The sequence below is a fragment of the Hemiscyllium ocellatum genome, chromosome 30, assembly GCF_020745735.1.
Source record: "Hemiscyllium ocellatum isolate sHemOce1 chromosome 30, sHemOce1.pat.X.cur, whole genome shotgun sequence".
NCBI lineage: Eukaryota > Metazoa > Chordata > Chondrichthyes > Orectolobiformes > Hemiscylliidae > Hemiscyllium > Hemiscyllium ocellatum.
The window spans coordinates 35,603,715-35,621,311 of NC_083430.1; the positions used below are offsets into that span (position 1 = coordinate 35,603,715).

The window sequence follows — 17,597 nt, forward strand, 5'->3', positions numbered from 1 at the left end:
CTAACCTGTGGGCAATAAGGGACAGGCAATACATGCTGACCTAGCCAGTGACCACATCCTACAAATTAATTTTAAAATCCAACCTATTGTGGATTTTATTTCCTCGAAAGTAGATTAAGAGGTAATCTTACTGAGGGTTTAAGATAATGAAAGGTGCTGATGAGGTAGAGGGAGAGAAATTATTTCCTTTGGTTGGAGGTGGGGTGAGGATGAGGCTAGCGTTGAGAACAAAGGCATAACTTTGAAATTAGAACCAGGTGACTCAAGGATGATGACAGTGAAGACTTTGTTTAGACGAACGGTTGTGGAACTTTGGGGTTGTTTCCCAAAAAAAAAAGAGACCGGGCTCTGTCAAAAGTGTTTAAATTGACAAATGAGATTGATAGACTCTTGTTAGGCAATAGGATTAGGAGTACCTGAATCAAGGAGGCGAATGGAGTTAAGGTACAGATCAGCCATGATCTAACTGAAGGTCAGAACATCCTCAATGGATTGCAAATACTCATACATAACAACTTTCAGACAATGCCCTGGGATACAAGTTGAGGGAGCAAGACTGTAAACTAGAGCAAACAGAGGCATTAGAGAATATATTGTCACAGAGCTAACTTGCGAGGGATAATTATGGGAACAAGGAAGTCATGATTAAAAAGGGAACACTGTGGGAAAGAAGAATGAGGACTTGCATCGAGAACAATGGAATAAACAATGGAATTAACAATAAACGATAAATGATAAACCATTCTTGATCAAAAGAATGAAGTTTGGAAAGAAGAGCTGGAGAACTATGAGAATGAGAAATGTAATTGAGAAATGTAAATCACTAAATGAAGTGATGCAGTCTTATAGAAACTTTGAAACTCTGAAACTTCCGCAAGCTCACTTTTTGACCTGTCTCAGGAATTAATGAAGAATTCAGAGGACTTCCTAATCTATCAGGCTCTATGTAGTTGTCGAGAGGAGTTGTAAGATAAACTATCTTCCAACTGCTGTTAACAAGAGTGGAAAACAGCATGTCACAGACTGGTACAACTCCTGGAACTAAACAACATCTGGTTGTATAAAAGAGTTGAGCATAAGCAAAAGTATCCCAGCGTCCATACTGAGGTCAGGTCCTAATCACAAGTCAGGTTTAACTCTTGATATCTTACACTAAAATCATCTCAGCGTTCACATTTTTTCCCCAGCCAGACCCCCTTGAACTCAATCAAAACACAGATGCCAGGTGCAGTTCACATTTAAATGTCCATCACATTCTTCCAGCTTGTTATGCTGTTTAACAAGTTTTGAGTGAATTTTACTGTTTTTAAAAGTGACACAAAGAATGTGGTCAAGGGAGGTATACTGAACAGTGCAGGTGACTTCAGGCGATATGTAGACATAGAGAGAGAGAAAGAGACTGGGAGAGTTTTGACAGCACGATAGTACAAAGAAGGTGACAAGTGAATTGTCAGCTCAAAAGTATCCCTTTGAATTTTATCTCCACTAATTTCAATAAAAATAAAACTAGTGAGATATAAAATGGGTGGATGCATAATTATCATTTTACATTATTGTACAAATGTCAACATTTACCACACAAAATGCAAAACAAAAAAGAGAATGAGAAATAGAGGCTGAGACAGATACAGAAAAATAAACAATTCAGGCTGAGTGTTTAGCTATGCCAGAAAGGAGTTAAAGTGACAGTAAACAGCTCTGTGAATATTGGCGTCAGAACGCCTGGGAAACTTTAACACCTGGGTCTCGTCTGGCTGGTTCCTGAAGGAACCCGGGGAAATGGGAGTCAGATGATCTTCCTAACCTCCCATTAGACAGTGGAGTGGAGCTTGGACACACAACTTACTGTTTGGTAGCCAACTGAGTCAAAGTTACCACAAAGTAATTTGAAATCTATTAAAACTTGGTGATGTTTGTGCAAGAGAGAGATGGATCTCCACACCCAATCACAGCTTTCATGTATCCAGCAAACAGTGCAGGAAAATAATCAAATTACAGTGAAATGTAAAAAATCCCCAAGCAATATTGATCTCTCAATTAGTATTATGAAAACCCAACTTGTAGCCATTAGCAAATTGTTTTTTTGGGAGTTATCTGCTGCATTCCTGACAGGACAGCATGACGATATTGACTGTAAAATGTTTGGGATGTACTGAAGCTGCGAAGGATGCCATATAAATGTAAATCTCTCTTTTCCTTTGATTTTGTAAGTATACTTCAGTCAATCATGGCTCAGTTTTGGGAAGTTCATTCCAATAGGCAGACATGTTGTTTAACTGTGTATTTAAATTTTATCTGCAGATGCCTACCATTCTAAGACATTGCCTATACATTTGAAAGAACAGAAATAAAACAGACTGCAGATGTTTAAAACAAAACTACATTGGTTCAGATAGCAATAAGACACAGCAAATAGTACAAAAGCTAATAGAACATTATGGTTTACTGCGAGGGAAGTTAAATGCAAGATTAGGGAAGTTATGCTTCAGTTATACAAGATATAGGTGAAACCTCACCTTGTGTACTGTGTACAGTTCTGGTCACCATACTTACACAAGAATGCTAATACAGTGGAAGCAATTCAGAGGTTGTTTACTGGATCCATACATGGGATTGAGCAGATTGCCTTTAAAGGAATGAGTAGACAATGTTGTCTGGAAAGTAGAAGAGCTGAGAGTGTGGTGCTGGAAAAGCCGGTCAGGCAGCATCCGAGAAGCAGGAGAATCGATGTTTCTGGCATAAGCCCTTCATCATTGGTAAATCCAGAACCAGGGAACATTAATAGGTGTCATGAATGGAAATAAAGAACAGGGAGATTTTTCACAGAGCAGTGAGAATATGGACCTCACTGTTTAAAAGGGTGGGTGGAGCAGAGATCAGCATACACTTCATAGAGGGGACTGATGTACACTCAAGGGAGGACAAACAGGGTGGGAAGTGTAATGAGAGTGGGATAAATTGATACAGAGTATTGGGCATTCATCTATATGGATTGTTCAAATTGACTCTGTGTATAGGGGCTTATGGAAGTCTAGAAGCATGGCTGTAAGGGTGGTAGAGGTTAAACATACTCATGGGGGAAAGAGAGGACTGCAAATGCTGGAGATCAGAATCAAAACTTGTGGTGCTGGAAAAGCACAGCTGGTCAGGCAGTATCCGAGCAGCAGGAGAGTTGAAGTTTCAAGCACATAATATTTAAGAAGTATTTAAGTGTGCACTTGCAATTCCAAGGCATGCAGGGCTATGGCTTAGCTGGAAAATGGGATTAGAACAATTAGGTGGTCATTTTTGACCAGCATGGATATGATAGGCCAAAGGGCCATTTTCTGCTTTATAGTCTATGGAATAAAACCTGGGCAGAAACTGGATAGCACAGCAGTCTCGGAGAGTATGGAACAGTGGGTGGGGAGCACGATGGGGGGAGGTGGAGATGAGGTGGTTCAGGGTGGAAACTTTCAGCAAAGTTCCCTATTGGAAGATAATGTGTATGATGATGTGTGAGAGTTAGGTTAGGGCGCATTGTAATAACCTGCTTATACTCACAGTCACAGCTGTGGAGGAGAGATCTAGCCTCCATGGGGAGTGCAAGCCCTTGTGGGAAACCCAACGTGGAATATCTGCAGGACCATGGTGGAAGAAGGACTGTAATACTGAACTTTTAACTTATTTCTTCACTTTTCTATTTTGTACCTAAGATTTTGTATCTACTTACCTTTGTACCAAGATGGGACTTGTTACACTTTTCACTGTACTCCTGTATCCCTGTACTTGAGTCTACATGACAATATAATCTAATTCTAATACTAGCTAATTGAGCACAGCACTGGAGGGTGACTAGGCCCAGAGAATATTTGAGGCATTTTGAGGAGAAGTGGAAAAATGGAATTAATGGGAACTTTTGTGCCTGAAACCAGTTATTTTGGTGGAGTGACTGCATCAGACTCGAAAAGTGTAGTGCTGGAAAAAGCACAGCAGGTCAGGCAGCATCTGAGGAACAGAAGAGTCGACATTCAGGCACAAACCCCTCATCAGGAATGTGGGGTGGGGGGGGGAAGGTGGCTAAGAGATAAATAGGGGAGGTGGGGTGGGCTTGGGAGGAAGGTAGGCGGGATGACGATAGGTCGATGCAGGTGGGAGCTGAAAATGTGTTGCTGGAAAAGCGCAGCAGGTCAGGCAGCATCGAAGGAACAGGAAATTCGACGTTTTGGGCATAAGCCCTTCATCATTCCTTATGCCCGAAACGTCGATTCTCCAGCTCCTTGGATGCTGCCTGACCTGCTGCGCTTGTCCAGCAACACATTTTCAGCTCCGATCTCCAGCATCTGCAGACCTCACTTTCTCCTCGATGCAGGTGGGAAGTGATTATAATAGATCGATAGAGCAGATAGGTGAGAAGGAAGATGGACAGGTAGGACAGGTCAAGAGGGTGTTGTCAAGTTGGCGGGTTGGATCTGGGATGAGATGGGGTAGGGGAGATGAGGAAACTGGTGAAGTTGACGTTGATGCTGTGTGGTTGTAGGGTCCTGAGGTGGAGGATGAAGCATTTTTACTCCAGGTGTCGGGTGGCTTGGATTTGGCAGTGGAGGAGGCTCAGGATTTGCATGTCCTTGGGGGACTGGGTGGGGAGTTGAAATGGTTGGCCATCGGGCAGTGGGGTTGTTTGGTGCATTTCCAGCATCTGCTGTCCTCACTTTCTCTCAGGTGCACAAGAATCTCAATCTTCATGGGAACAGCGAATAGTGTTGCATAATAAACATTGTGTTGATTGGTTGGCAAGTCACAATACTTTAATCATTCAGATTCCACTTGCCAACCCATGAGCATCCTGTTTGCCATGCAGGGTAAGGAATTGTTTCCTTTGAGATTTGATATTCTTGCCGACCTGTCCTGATGAGTGCAAAATGGAAAGTTCCAGCATCGTGTTTCCTATATTATCTTTCCAAAAAGAAATCAAAGTTAAATACCTGTTTCATTTTCTTTATTTTCCTTAATAAAATTTAGCTTTCACAAAAAACAGTTTTGAAATCCTTCAAAAAAAACCCAGTTTTTTTTCATTTATTTGAACAATTGTTTATATTAAATGTAATTGTCAAGGTTGTATTCGGGAAGATCACATTATGTCATTTCCTGTAAACCTGATGCATGTTTTTCAGAATATGTATGTATGTGTATATATTTATATATATAAATATAAAAGAAAATGTTGGTTCAAACGTGGAGGCTTTTGCTTAAAGTTGCTGAATGGTTCCAGCGCCTGGGCACAATGCTATCCCAGGAGTTGAAAAACAACTTTCATCACTCATCCTACAAACGATCATTTCGTGCAGTCACAATTCAGCTGTTAATGTGCACAGACATCCCCTTAATTTGATAATCTTATTTTGAAATTGTCACATTGGTACAGTCAAGGATATTCTTATAGAATTGTGTCTGTGCTGGAGCAGCATATCGAAAAAGAAGTTTTACTTTACCTCTAAATGTTAATTTTTATATTGGGTGACTGATTCTGCCCAGAGAGTAACACTCTGATCTCACAACCAAAGTTGTGGGTTCAAGTCCCACTTCAGAAACTCGAGAATAAAATCAAGTGTGATACTTCCAGAGAAGTACTGAAGGAGTGCTTAATGTCATAAATGTCAACGTTTGGATGAGCCATTAAATCAAGGCTCTGTCCAAAGCCATTGTCTCTCCAACTGAATGAAGATCCCTTGGCACCATTTTGAAGGGCAGGTATCTTTTTTTCCACTGTCTGACCAACATTTATCTTTCAAACACTAAAAACAGGTTGTCATAATCACATTGACGTATATGAGTGCTTGCTGCTTCAAATTGTCTCGTCACAACTCTCATTTAGAAGAGCAAATAGTTACAAATACTCAATTAGCTGTCAGGCACTTCAGGTTATCCCATGGAGATCTTTCTTTCTTACCTGTGAGACGTTAGATCTGGGTATGTGTGATGTCAAAATTAGTGTGTGAAGACAGACCAGCATCATGTCGATGACCTCTGAGTATAAATACTCCACAAAAGGAAAGCACACTCCCAGCTCCCCCCGATCTACCACACCTCCCCCAACCCCCAGTCCACTTCAAGGCAATAAAATGTTGCATTCATCATCCCTTTTTCATTTATTTACTTCAACTGAAACTTTCAGACCAAAGCTGAACATCAGTTTTTGGAGTTAAATTAAGAAAATAAAACTTTTTAAATATGTTCCATATGGTTGAGCTAAAGACAGAATCTAGTTCAGTTCTCCAAGACATTAATGATTAAAACAAAATGTACTTCAGTGAAAATATTCTCTTTGCATTTTGGTGGAAGTTCTAAACCTCTACACTGTTGACTCCTTTGGTCCTTCTTTGGCCTTTTTGCAACTGTACAACCACTTGATGATCCGTGCATTTCGTTCAATGACGGATATCCCCAAAGAGACCTGCTCATGAACTTCTTCCTCACAAAGGCCTTCGCCATCTCTGCTTCCATGAGAGAATTCACTGCCATCACTCTCAGTCATGCTGACATTCTGAATTCTGGGTGATATTGAGTCTGAAGGAGCAGGAGAGAGGTTGGACAGCCCAAGATACTCTGCCACGTCTGGGTCGAGCCCACAGTAATTAAAAAACCTTTCTTCTTCTGACAAAGCAACAGAGCTACGCAGCAAGTGGTCCAGGTTTGGATGTTGCAAAGTCCCGCTTCTCAAGGCTGTTTGGCTATTCGCTTCAGAAAGGTTACTTGGCAGGTTGAGAGTTCTGGTTAAGCAAAGGTTTGGAGAAACCGAGTCAGGAATTTCCTTGTTAGTAAAGTGTTTGGTACAAAGATTTTCAACCTCTCTTGCTTCACAGTCATTGAGATGACTAATGCGTGACATTACAGGGGAATTGCCTTCAGAGAAAGACCTACTGCCCTCCTTCAGGATGATCTTTGGCAACTCGAGGGAGCTCACCTGTTTGTCCCTGGTGGACCCCTGAAAAAGCCGTCGGATGAAGTTATAGCCTCTGGAGTTCTCGCTGCTGCCTGTCTTGCAGTCACGTTTTTGCCGGTAAATGATTAAGGAGTCTGGCCTCATGACTCTCTTAGAGGTGGTCCTCCTCGTGACCACTGGACTGTGGGATGGTTTGTCCACAAAAACATTTCTGATGTTGTTGATCTGTTCCAAATTGGCATTCTCTTTTCTGGCATCAAAATCATGGCACAGACTTCTTGCCTCATCTGATCTGACCCAATTTTGAGCAGAAGGCTGTGGTGTTACAGAAGGGCTGACAATTGTCTCTTGCTTGGCGTTCATCACTCTCTGGCTCTTGACATACTTAGGCTTGTCTGCTTCAAGTCTCTCAACAGCACTCGGTGCCCGGCCCCTGTTCCCACTTTCCATTTGCCTGCGTAGATACTCAGGGCCTTTGTTTAGCAGCCTGAGAGGGGAGGGGGAGCTAACTGGAGTGACTGGCTTCATTCTCCACACTTCACTTGTGGTTTAGGACAATGAGACAAGTCCAGAGCTCAATCCAGCAGCAACTTTCAAATCAACTCTCCCATATCCAAACAAGTGAAATCAGGTCACCTGAGACTTTAGCGTTGTTTAGTTTTGATAGGGCTTAGGAACACAGACTCCTCAATGATTTCTTCATTGTGGAAAATCAGCAAGAGACGGGAGAAAAGGCTTTCAGAGTGCATCCATTAATGCACTCTACTCTCAACTGGAATGCTTCACTGAACTTTCCTCTCAGCTTCACGCATCCTCCTGAAAAATAAATCAAAGTTTGCCGTGCATCAGTTCAAAGCCTCTGGACTCGATGCTAAAAAGCTATTTTGTCTTTCGGTGCTGACAGATCCAATGCACCAGCAATTCCAGAACTGAGCTGACACAGAAGGTCAGCTGGCTTAGCTTAAGGCAGCCAATACTCACAATGCACCAGGGAGAGACAGTCTCTGATCAAGACACACACTTACAGAACTCAGTGAGATGAATCCTGTGTGGCCAACGGAAATAATATGCATTTATATAGCACCTCTCACAATCTTGGGACATCACAATGTATTTCATTGCCAGTAGCAAACATTTATTTAAAAAATGTTACAGTTCCAATATAGGGAAATACAGCAGCCAATCAGTGTACTGCAAAATGCCATAAAGTGATAATGACCCGTTCATTTCTCTTTAGCTTGGTTGAGGAAGAAATATTGATGAGGACACTTTATTCCAGAACAAAGTTAAAAATCACACAACACCAGGTTATAGTCTGACAGATTTAATTGGAAGCACACTAGCTTTCAGAGCGCCACTCCTTCATCAGGTGGTTGAGGAGCTCCTCAACAATCTGATGAAGGAGCGGGGCTCCAAAAGCTAGTGCTTCCAATTAAACCCGTTGGACTATAACCTGGTGTTGTGTGATTTTTAACTTTGTACACCCCAGTCCAACACCGGCATCTCCAAATCTTTATTCAGGAACAATCACCTAATTCGATGTTATGGGATTTTTAAAAATGTCACCAAATGGGTTTAAAACAGTTTAGCTTTCTAGCTGAAAGACAACATTTCCAACAATACAGCACCTCCCTCAGTAATGCACTGGGGTGGGGGAGGGGTGTCAGTCAAATCTCTGGTATAGGACTGGAACCCAAAACCTTAGTATTCAGACACAAGAGTGCTATCACCTGAAAAACCAGCATTCCTTACCAAACCCTGAGTAATGGAACTAACTAAACACCAAGAACTTCAATATGGGGCAGGGACACAGTTAATCAATTTACTCTACAGTCGATTCTGATATAACATAATAGTTCCGTTCTCATGCGATCTCAGGTTATAAGAAAACCGTGAAATAGTCACACCATTTAAACTAATAGGCCTGGAATCGCGTTATAGCCAATACAGGTGTCTCTCTTGGTGTTACATAGGTGTGAAGTGGCACTGTGTGACATTGATGATGACAATAGGCAAAATGAGGATTGCAGATGCTGGACATGAGAGTGTTGCTGGAAAAGCACAGCAGGTCAGGCAGCATCCGAGGAGCAGGAAAATCAACGTTTCGGAAAAAATTCTTCATCATGATGATGGCAATGTTAATGCACCAATTATCTAACATAGGTGTGAATCTCAAAAATAGTTATCATGATATGCAAGCAACTGGTACTGCTGTTTGGCAGAATTCTAAAATAAGAGCAAGATTAGTGATTTGTATACAGAACAACCTTGATTATCCGAACAAGATGGGCGGGGAGTATTTAGTTTGGATAACTGGTTGTTCTGATAATGGATAACATTTTTACGGGACCTTGACATCTTGTTCTGATAATCCGAAATTCAGATAATTGACGCTTGGATAACCAAGGCTGTTCTGTATATGGTAAGGCTTTCCTGTTCTCTCTCCATAAGATTCCCTTCTGTTCTCTTCAAGAATCATGGTAAATTATTTTTGAATATTATTCCTGAATCCGACTGTATTGCCTTTAATGCAGGGAATTATCCACATCATAATATTCACTCTGTAAAATTAATGTTTCCTGAAGTTGTCTCCGATTCTTTTGCTAATTACTTTAAATCTGTGTTTAATTTTAATTTAGGTTTAATTTAAATTGTGTGCTCGGATCACTGATCCTCCAGCCCTACTGGAAACAGTTTCTCTTTGATTTTCTGTGTTAAAAGCCTTCTATGATTTTGAACAATTCCATCAAATCTCCCTTTAACCATCTCATTCAAAGGAGAGCAATTCCAAGTTCTCTCATCTCGCCACATGACTGAAATGCCTTATCTTTGTACCATTCTAAAAAAAATCGCCTCTGTTCCCTTTCCAAGGTCTTGATGTCCTTTCTAAAGTGTGTTGTCCATAACTGAATACAATTCTCCAATGGGGCTTACCATTGATTTATAAAGACTTGGCAGGACTTCCTGGCTTTGGACTCTATGCTTCTATAAATCCAAGGGGACAATGTGCCTTTTCAGCAATTTAGTTCATCCATCCACCTTCCAGGACTTGAGTGCAGACGATGCCAAGTCTGTGTTCCTGTTCAATTTTAGATTGTGCCATTTAGTATATATTGCCTTTCCTCAGACATCCTCCAAAATACATATCTTCTTTAATTCTAATGGGATGGTGTAACAATAGCTATAAACTCAGTTATGCTCCATTATATCGTCAGTTGTTGCTCTTATGAATGTTGGAATTTTACAATGAAGACTATTACAGCTTTAATTGAGACAGTCACTGCATCTGTGGATGTTCGTAAAACTATATCACCCTGCAATCATTTCCTGCTTTCTCTCCGTCCAAACCGAGGGAAATGCTAGGAATTGATAGCACTATGTGCACTGTTAAAAGACACCACAATTTTAGAACAAAATAAACCTAAGTGTTCCCTCAATTTCCAAATCTCCCCACCCACCACCCCATCTCAGATCCAACTCCCCAACTCAGTTTCACCCTCTTGACATGTCCTATCTGTCCATCTTCCTTCCCACCTATCTGTACCATACTTCTTACTGACCTATCACCATCACATCCTATCTTTGCTATCCCATCTATTTTTCCTTTGCCCCAACTCCCCTCCCTCTATGTATTTCTCAGCCCCTTTCCCCCTCCCCAGAACTGAAGGGTTGTGCCTGAAACATCAACTCTTGCTTCTCAGATGCTGCCTGACCTGCTGTGCCTTTTCCAGCACCACACTTTATCAACTCTAAGAGACTAACACTCAATAAAGTAAATTCATAAACCAAGCTCATCCAAAATCTCCATCAGTTCCATTTATTCTATTACCCTCTTTGCTTGGTGACCTATGTCTGGGAATGCCTTGCTTTGAAAATTCTCATCTTTGTTTTCAAATCTCTTTCAGAATCTCATCTCCTTCTAAACTTTGTAACCTCATCCAGTCCTGCAATCCCACTGCAGTACCACACTCAAGTGTCACTGAGCTCTGTATCAAATTCCCTTCCTGTGTCACATCTATTTAGCTTTCATGTGTTTCCAGGAAGTGCTTTGGTTGTGCCTTTGGCTTGATATTTAAACTTGTACATCTCCTGTTCAGCATCTCCCGTTTCTCTCTCAAAAAATAGAAATCTGTTTAGAATCTTTTTTAAAACAACACACCACAGTGAAGCAGTTTAAAGAGCAAAACTAAACCACAGACTTTTAGCCCACAATCACTTCCAAATCTATCCCAAACCCCAACACCAGTGCTATGTTTGTATTTTTTCCTGCTTTTTATAGTGACTGACATACTACAGTCTCAGCCTAACGTTTTCTTACTCCACCCTTCATGTGGGAAAAGCATAGATGGAAAATGAGAACAAAAATCAAAGTAGAGGATGAATTTAATTAGAATCAAGTAAAGCATTGCTTTACTTGTAATTGCGCAGTATAAACAGAACAGAAGCAGCTGATTCAGCCCAATGAGTCTTTGCATCATAACAGCCTCCTCCTGTAGTGTTTCATGTTGAACTGTGAGGTTTATGGACGAGGTGATCAAAATCAAAAGACATTGATAAAGCAACATAGGATAAATTGTTTCCACTGATAGAAGGGTCAGTAAAGAGAGGATATAGGATTCAGGTAACTGAGAAATTAACCTGTAGCAAGTTCATTGATTTTCATTTTTGAATTACATTGGTTAATGTGGACTTGAGCATAATTTCAAAAAAAAGGCGAGTAAGATCAGCATCAATGGCAAAGCAAAATTTCAGTGCTGTGGGGAAAGAGCACAAATGTGGGACAGTTTACAAAACTCTAATCAGCCAACAAAGTGTGGTAGGCCAAGTTGTGCAGTTTAGGTGGATTGGCCATGCTAAATTGTCCCTAATGTCCAGGGATTGCTGGCTAGGTGGATTCGCGGTGGGAAATGCTGGGTTACAATGCTGGGATAGGGAGTCAGGTCTGGGTGAGATGTTCAACAAAGTGTTAGTGTGAATTCAGTGGGCTGAATGGCCTGCTTCCACATTGTAAAGATTCTATGACTCAATGATTCTATTCTAAGTGGCCTCCTTCTGTGCTGTCTCATTTTACGATTCTGGAACACTTGCTCTTTTGTTCAGCCAAGCAATGCTGAGGAAAAGGCAGGCAAGGACAGCTCAGAACAACATCTTCGAGTTCATAGTGTGAGGGCTGATTCTCTGACAGAGCTTTCCAGTGGAGTGTCAGTCTACACAATGGTCCCAAAGCCCCAGGAAAGGCTTCAACAGATAAGAGGGCTGACAACAAAGTCAGTGCACTGACAGATTTGTCCAAAGATTTTCAGGACTACCTGGCTTAATTTCAGATCAATTTCTCACCTTCAGAATATTTCAGATCAACATCTTACCTTCAGAATATTGAACTTTCAGTATTTTAAGGATGCAGACAAAAATCCAGGAAAATTTGGTGGGAAAGCATCTGTGATATCCCTTTGTCGGAGGTGCCGTTTTTTGGATTGCACATTAAAAACAGTTCCTGTCCATCCTTAGCTGGACATAGAAGGAGCTCACATACAATATTTCAAAAAAGAACAATGGCACCCTGGGTCACCACTTACTCCTTAACCAGCTAAACCAGACCTCCTAATCCTCATCACATTATTTCTCATGGGATCTTGCTGTGTGCAAGTTGTTTGCTTACATGACATTGCAAAGGTATCTCAAAAGTACTCCCTTTGGAACATCCTGAGGTCATGAAAATACTATACGAATGCAAATACCTTCTGCTTTGCTCCTCCTCTGGGTAATCCCCAGATGAAAAACAAGCAAGTTTCTCTTTGAACTGAACACACAACTGAACTCTTTCATGTTTGCAGCAAGAAAATCCTGCCAGTCAGGCATTCATTTGTGCTGGAGGAGTGGGGGAGGGGTGGAGGGGAATGAAAAAGGAGACTGAATCATTTCTCTTCATCAATATGTAATATTTTTTAAAAATATGAAGCACTCAAAAGTGTTTCTTAAAACAGAGTAGTTTGTTTAGAAAGGCATGAACTCTATTAACATCAGCACGCACACTACATAGCCAGCCCATTTCACGTGACTTTCTATAAAGGCAAGAAGGCCGCTGAGTACCACCTTCTCAGGGTAACAAGAGTGAGATAATGAATGCCAGCCTTGTCAGTGATTGCTCACATCCCAAGAACAAATAAAGGTCACAGCTGTACATACCATGATACCACTAATGTGGTGCCACTATTTAAGAAAGGTGGTAAGGAAAATCCAGGGAACTATAGACCAGTGAACCTGGCATTTGTGGTGAGCAAGTTGTTGGAGGCAATCCTGAGGGACAGGATTTATATGTACAGAAGTCCCCCTGTATGCGCGCGGGATACATTCTGAGACCTCCCACGGAAGTCTGAAACTGCGGATAGGTGTGAACCAATTCATTTAAATGCAAAACATACCTTCCCAGCAGCCTCCTTGTCCCTGGATTTAAAACGTTCCCTATAATATGTTCAGGCCATGGTAAACCACGGGTAACTGAAACCATGGTAACTGAACCTGTGGTTACGGGGGTCGCTCTCTATTTGGAAAGGTACATTTGGATTGAGCATAGTCAACATGACTTTGTGCAGGGGAAATCATGTCTCACTAACTTGATTGACTTTTGTGAAGAAGTAATAAAGAGGCTTGATGAGGGTAGAGCAGTGAAATTGATCCATAGAGACTTCAGTAAGACATTCACCAAGGTTCCTCATGGGAGACTAGTTAACAAGGTTAGATTACATGGAATAGACAAAGAACTAGTTATTGGATACAGAACAGGATGGAAGGTAGGAGTCAGAGGGTAGTGGTGGGAGGGTTGCTTTTCAGACTGGTGGCCCGTGATGAGTAGTGTGCCACAAGCACTTGTGCTAGGTCCACTGCTTTTCGTCATTTATTTAAAGATTTGGATGTGAACAAAGGAAGTATAGAGTCATAGTGTCATAGAGAATTACAGCACAGAAACAGATCCTTTGGTCCAACTTGTCCATGCTGACTAGATATCCTAATCTAATCTAGTCCCATTTTCCAGCACTTGGTCCACATCCCTCTAAACTCTTCCTATTCATATATCCATCCAGACACCTTTTAAATGGTGCAATCCTACCAGGTTTTACCACTTTCTCTTGCAGCTCATTCCATACATACACCACCCTCTGTGTGAAAAAGTTGCCTCTTACGTCCCTTTTATATCTTTCCCCTCTCACCCTGAACCTATGCCCTCGAGTTCTGGAGTCCCCATCCCAGGGAAAAGACCTTGTCTATTTATTCTATCCATGCCCCCCATAATTTTATAAACTTCGATAAGGTCATCCCTCAGTCTCCGACACTCCAGAGAAAACAATTAGTAAGTTTGCAGATGGCACCAAAATTGGAGGTGTAATGGAGAGTGAAGAACATTACCTCGGAGAACAACAGGACCTTGATCAAATGGGCCAAGGTGTGGTAAATGGATTTGAATTTAGATAAATGTGAGGTGCTGCATTTTGGAATGGTAATAAGAGCAGGGCTTCTACACTTGATTGTCAGGTCCTGGAGAGTGTCGGTGAACAAAGAGATCTTGGAGAGCAGATTCATAGTTCCTTGAAAGTGGAATCACAGTTAGATAGGATAATGAAGTAGTCCTCACTTTCTCCTAATGAAGGCGGCGTTTGGTATGCTTGCCTTTATTGGTCAGTGCATTGAGTATAGGGGTTGAGAGGTCATGTTGTGGCTTTACAGGACAGTGGTTAGACCACAATTGTAATACTACATGCAATTCTGCTATAGAAAGGATGCTGTGAAACTTGAAAGAGTTCACAAAAGAATTACAAGGATGTTTCTAAGGTTGGAGGGGTTGAGTTATAGAGAGAGGCTGAGTAGATTAGGATTATTTTCTCTGGAGCATTGGATGCTGAGGGATGACTTTATGAAGTTTTATAAAATCATGAGGGATATGGGTAGGGTAAATAGACAAATGCCTTTTCCCCGGGTTGGGAAGAGTCTAGAAGTAGAGGCATAGATTCAAAGTGAGAGGGGAAAGGTTTAAAAGGGACCGAAGAGGCAACTTTTTCACACAGATGGTGGTGAATTTCATGAATGAGCTGCCAGAGGAAGTAGTGGAGGCTGGTATAGTTCCAACATTTAAAAGGCATCTGGATGGATATATGAATAGGAAGGGTTTTCGGATATGGGCCAAATGGGACCAGATTAATTTAGGATATCTGGTCAGCATGGATGAGTTGGACCCAAGAGTCTGTTCAATGCTGTATAACTCTATGACTCTGTACACTCTAAAATCCAAGGATTGTTGAGGAATTGCTGCCCTATTCAAAACAACTTACTTGACACTCAATGTAAGCACTGTTTACACAGCGACTGGATCAGACAGTGGGGAAAGCCTTGTTATATATAGGCTGTGGAAGAGTGAAGATTTCACCAGCAACAAATAGCTCATTAGTCTTTGAAATAGTGACCAATTATTGCTGACAAACACCTTCTGCCTGACAACAAATGTGCAATTAGCTCCCAAGCAGCTGAACAACTTAGGACTGTAGACCTCTGCCCTAAAAATCATTCAAGCCTAAAGATTGCTAATTTATTTCAGAAATAAAGAGCAAAATTGCTGGAAAACTCAGCAGGTCTAACAGCATCTGTGGAAAGAAAGCAGAGTTAATGTTTCGGGTCCAGTGACCCTTCTTCAGAACTGAACGTAACTAGGAAAAGGTTGGTATATATGCTGAAGGTGGGGTGTGGGGGGAGGGAGGAGGAGTAAATGATAGGTGGACGTGGAGCCCATAGAGAGAGGGAATAACAGATGGACAGACAGCTGTTCATTCATCATTCACTGTGCTCACTGATCTGCACTGGCACCATGTCCAGCAACGCTGCAAATTTAAAAAATCTTGATTTTCAAATTCCTCCTTGACTTTTCTCTTCCTGTAACCTCCAACAACACATTGAGATCACTATATGCCTCTAAACCTGCTCTCTTATTTTATTCTCATCACTCCGACATTGGCAACTGAGCCTTTAACTGCCAAGACCCAAGCTTGGGAATGACCTCCTAACCCTTTCTGTTCTCTACTTTACACTCAACTTCTCAGAGAGCCCTCTGAAAACATACTTTTTTTGACCAAACTTCTGGACAGTTGCCCTATCCTGTGTCATGTTATGTCTGGTAACTCAGGTGCACGATGGCTCAATGGTTAGCACTGCTGCCTCACAGCACCAGGGACCCGGGTTCGATTCCAGCCTCAGGCAACTGTCCCGTGTGGAGTTTGCACATTCTTCCTGTGTCTGTGTGGGTTTCCTCCCACAGTCCAAAGATGTGCAGGTTAGGTGAATTGGCCACGCTAAATTGTCCATAGTGTTAGGTGCATTAGTCAGGGATAAATGTAGGGGAATGGGTCTGGGTGGGTAGCTCTTCGGAGGGTCGGTGTGGACTTGTTGGGCCAAAGCGTCTGTTTCCACACTGTAGGGAATCTAATCTAAAACTCCCTTGTGCAGCAATGTGGGATTATTTATCATATAACTATCGTGTTAGAACTGCATGTGAACAAACAATGTACATGATTGAGATTTTCTGGTCCAAATGCTTTCCAACTGATTGTCATTTCTTGAATATTTTAGATGCTGGTTGTATTAGAAATAATAATTACCAATAAATCAAGTCTGACCTTTTAACCTCAGTTTCATTGGCTGAAGGCCATAGACTTGTGTGAAGATTTTCAATCATCTTTTATAATAGATTTTAATCCACATTGCCAAATGGCCAGAGAATAATCAGACGTGGTGACCCTATGGGACCAAAGGCCTCTAGAAGAAGATTCATTGAGACCAGCTGTTTCATGGCTCTTTAAAGCCCTTAATAAAGACAGTTTGAAATCAAACTTCAATTCAGTTCTTAGGGTGCTTCAACTCCTGATTTATGATAGGCCCTCAAACTCCTTGAAATAACTCCACAGAGGACGTTATCCCGTCGCCAAGTCACCTTTTATTTACAGGTGGAGAGTCCTTGACACTCCCTCAGAGCCAGCTCTCAGTGTGAACAGGATGTCTGACACTCCTGTTTATTTCTTTTTCCCCTTTTTTTATTTTATTAAACAAATACAAAACGGTTTACAATGAACATTTCCAGCTGTACAAGAGACAGCAATTTTACAAGGGAGAGGAACAGCAAAGCTAGGCCCCAAACTCTACCATTTGACCATTTTACAGGGAGATGAGGATAAACCTCAAATCCCAGCTCCACATTTAACAAGACAGTGACAACACCATTTGTACATTAAAACAATATGGTTACATACAGAAGTGAAGACAATACAGACCCAGCAAGCCCGCCACTCCTCCCACCTTTCGACCACTCTAAGGCAGCCCGCCCCTACCCACCTTCCAGTTCTCGGTCCACCCCGTGCCCCTTCCAGTTTTCGGTCCGCCCTCACACACCTTTCGACCACCTCTAGGACAGCCCGCCCCAGTAACACTCCTGTTTATACCTCTCAGCCAGGGCTCACTGATTGGACAGGGTTAACAGCCCCAAGTAGGGAACTCATACTCTATGAGGTCCACCTGGCTGACCTCATTACAATCACTAAACTCCGATTCCATGAATTAAAGACTGCAATTTGTGAGCAAAACAGAGCGATTCACATGACCAATCTCAAAGGGGTAGGCTGAAATAGAATAGTAACTT

General features: G+C 41.7%; 1 protein-coding gene across 1 annotated transcript in view; it reads right to left on the reverse strand.

The window, feature by feature from the left end:
* Nucleotides 1-5,013: 5,013 nt before the first annotated feature.
* Nucleotides 5,014-17,597, reverse strand: part of fam110d (family with sequence similarity 110 member D) — a 44,258-nt gene continuing 31,674 nt past the window's right edge. Inside the window, exon 2 of the mRNA XM_060847393.1 lies at nucleotides 5,014-7,738. Coding sequence (XP_060703376.1) covers nucleotides 6,332-7,450 — 1,119 coding nt within the window. The 5' untranslated portion in view covers nucleotides 7,451-7,738 and the 3' untranslated portion in view covers nucleotides 5,014-6,331. The remainder of the gene's footprint in view (nucleotides 7,739-17,597) is intronic.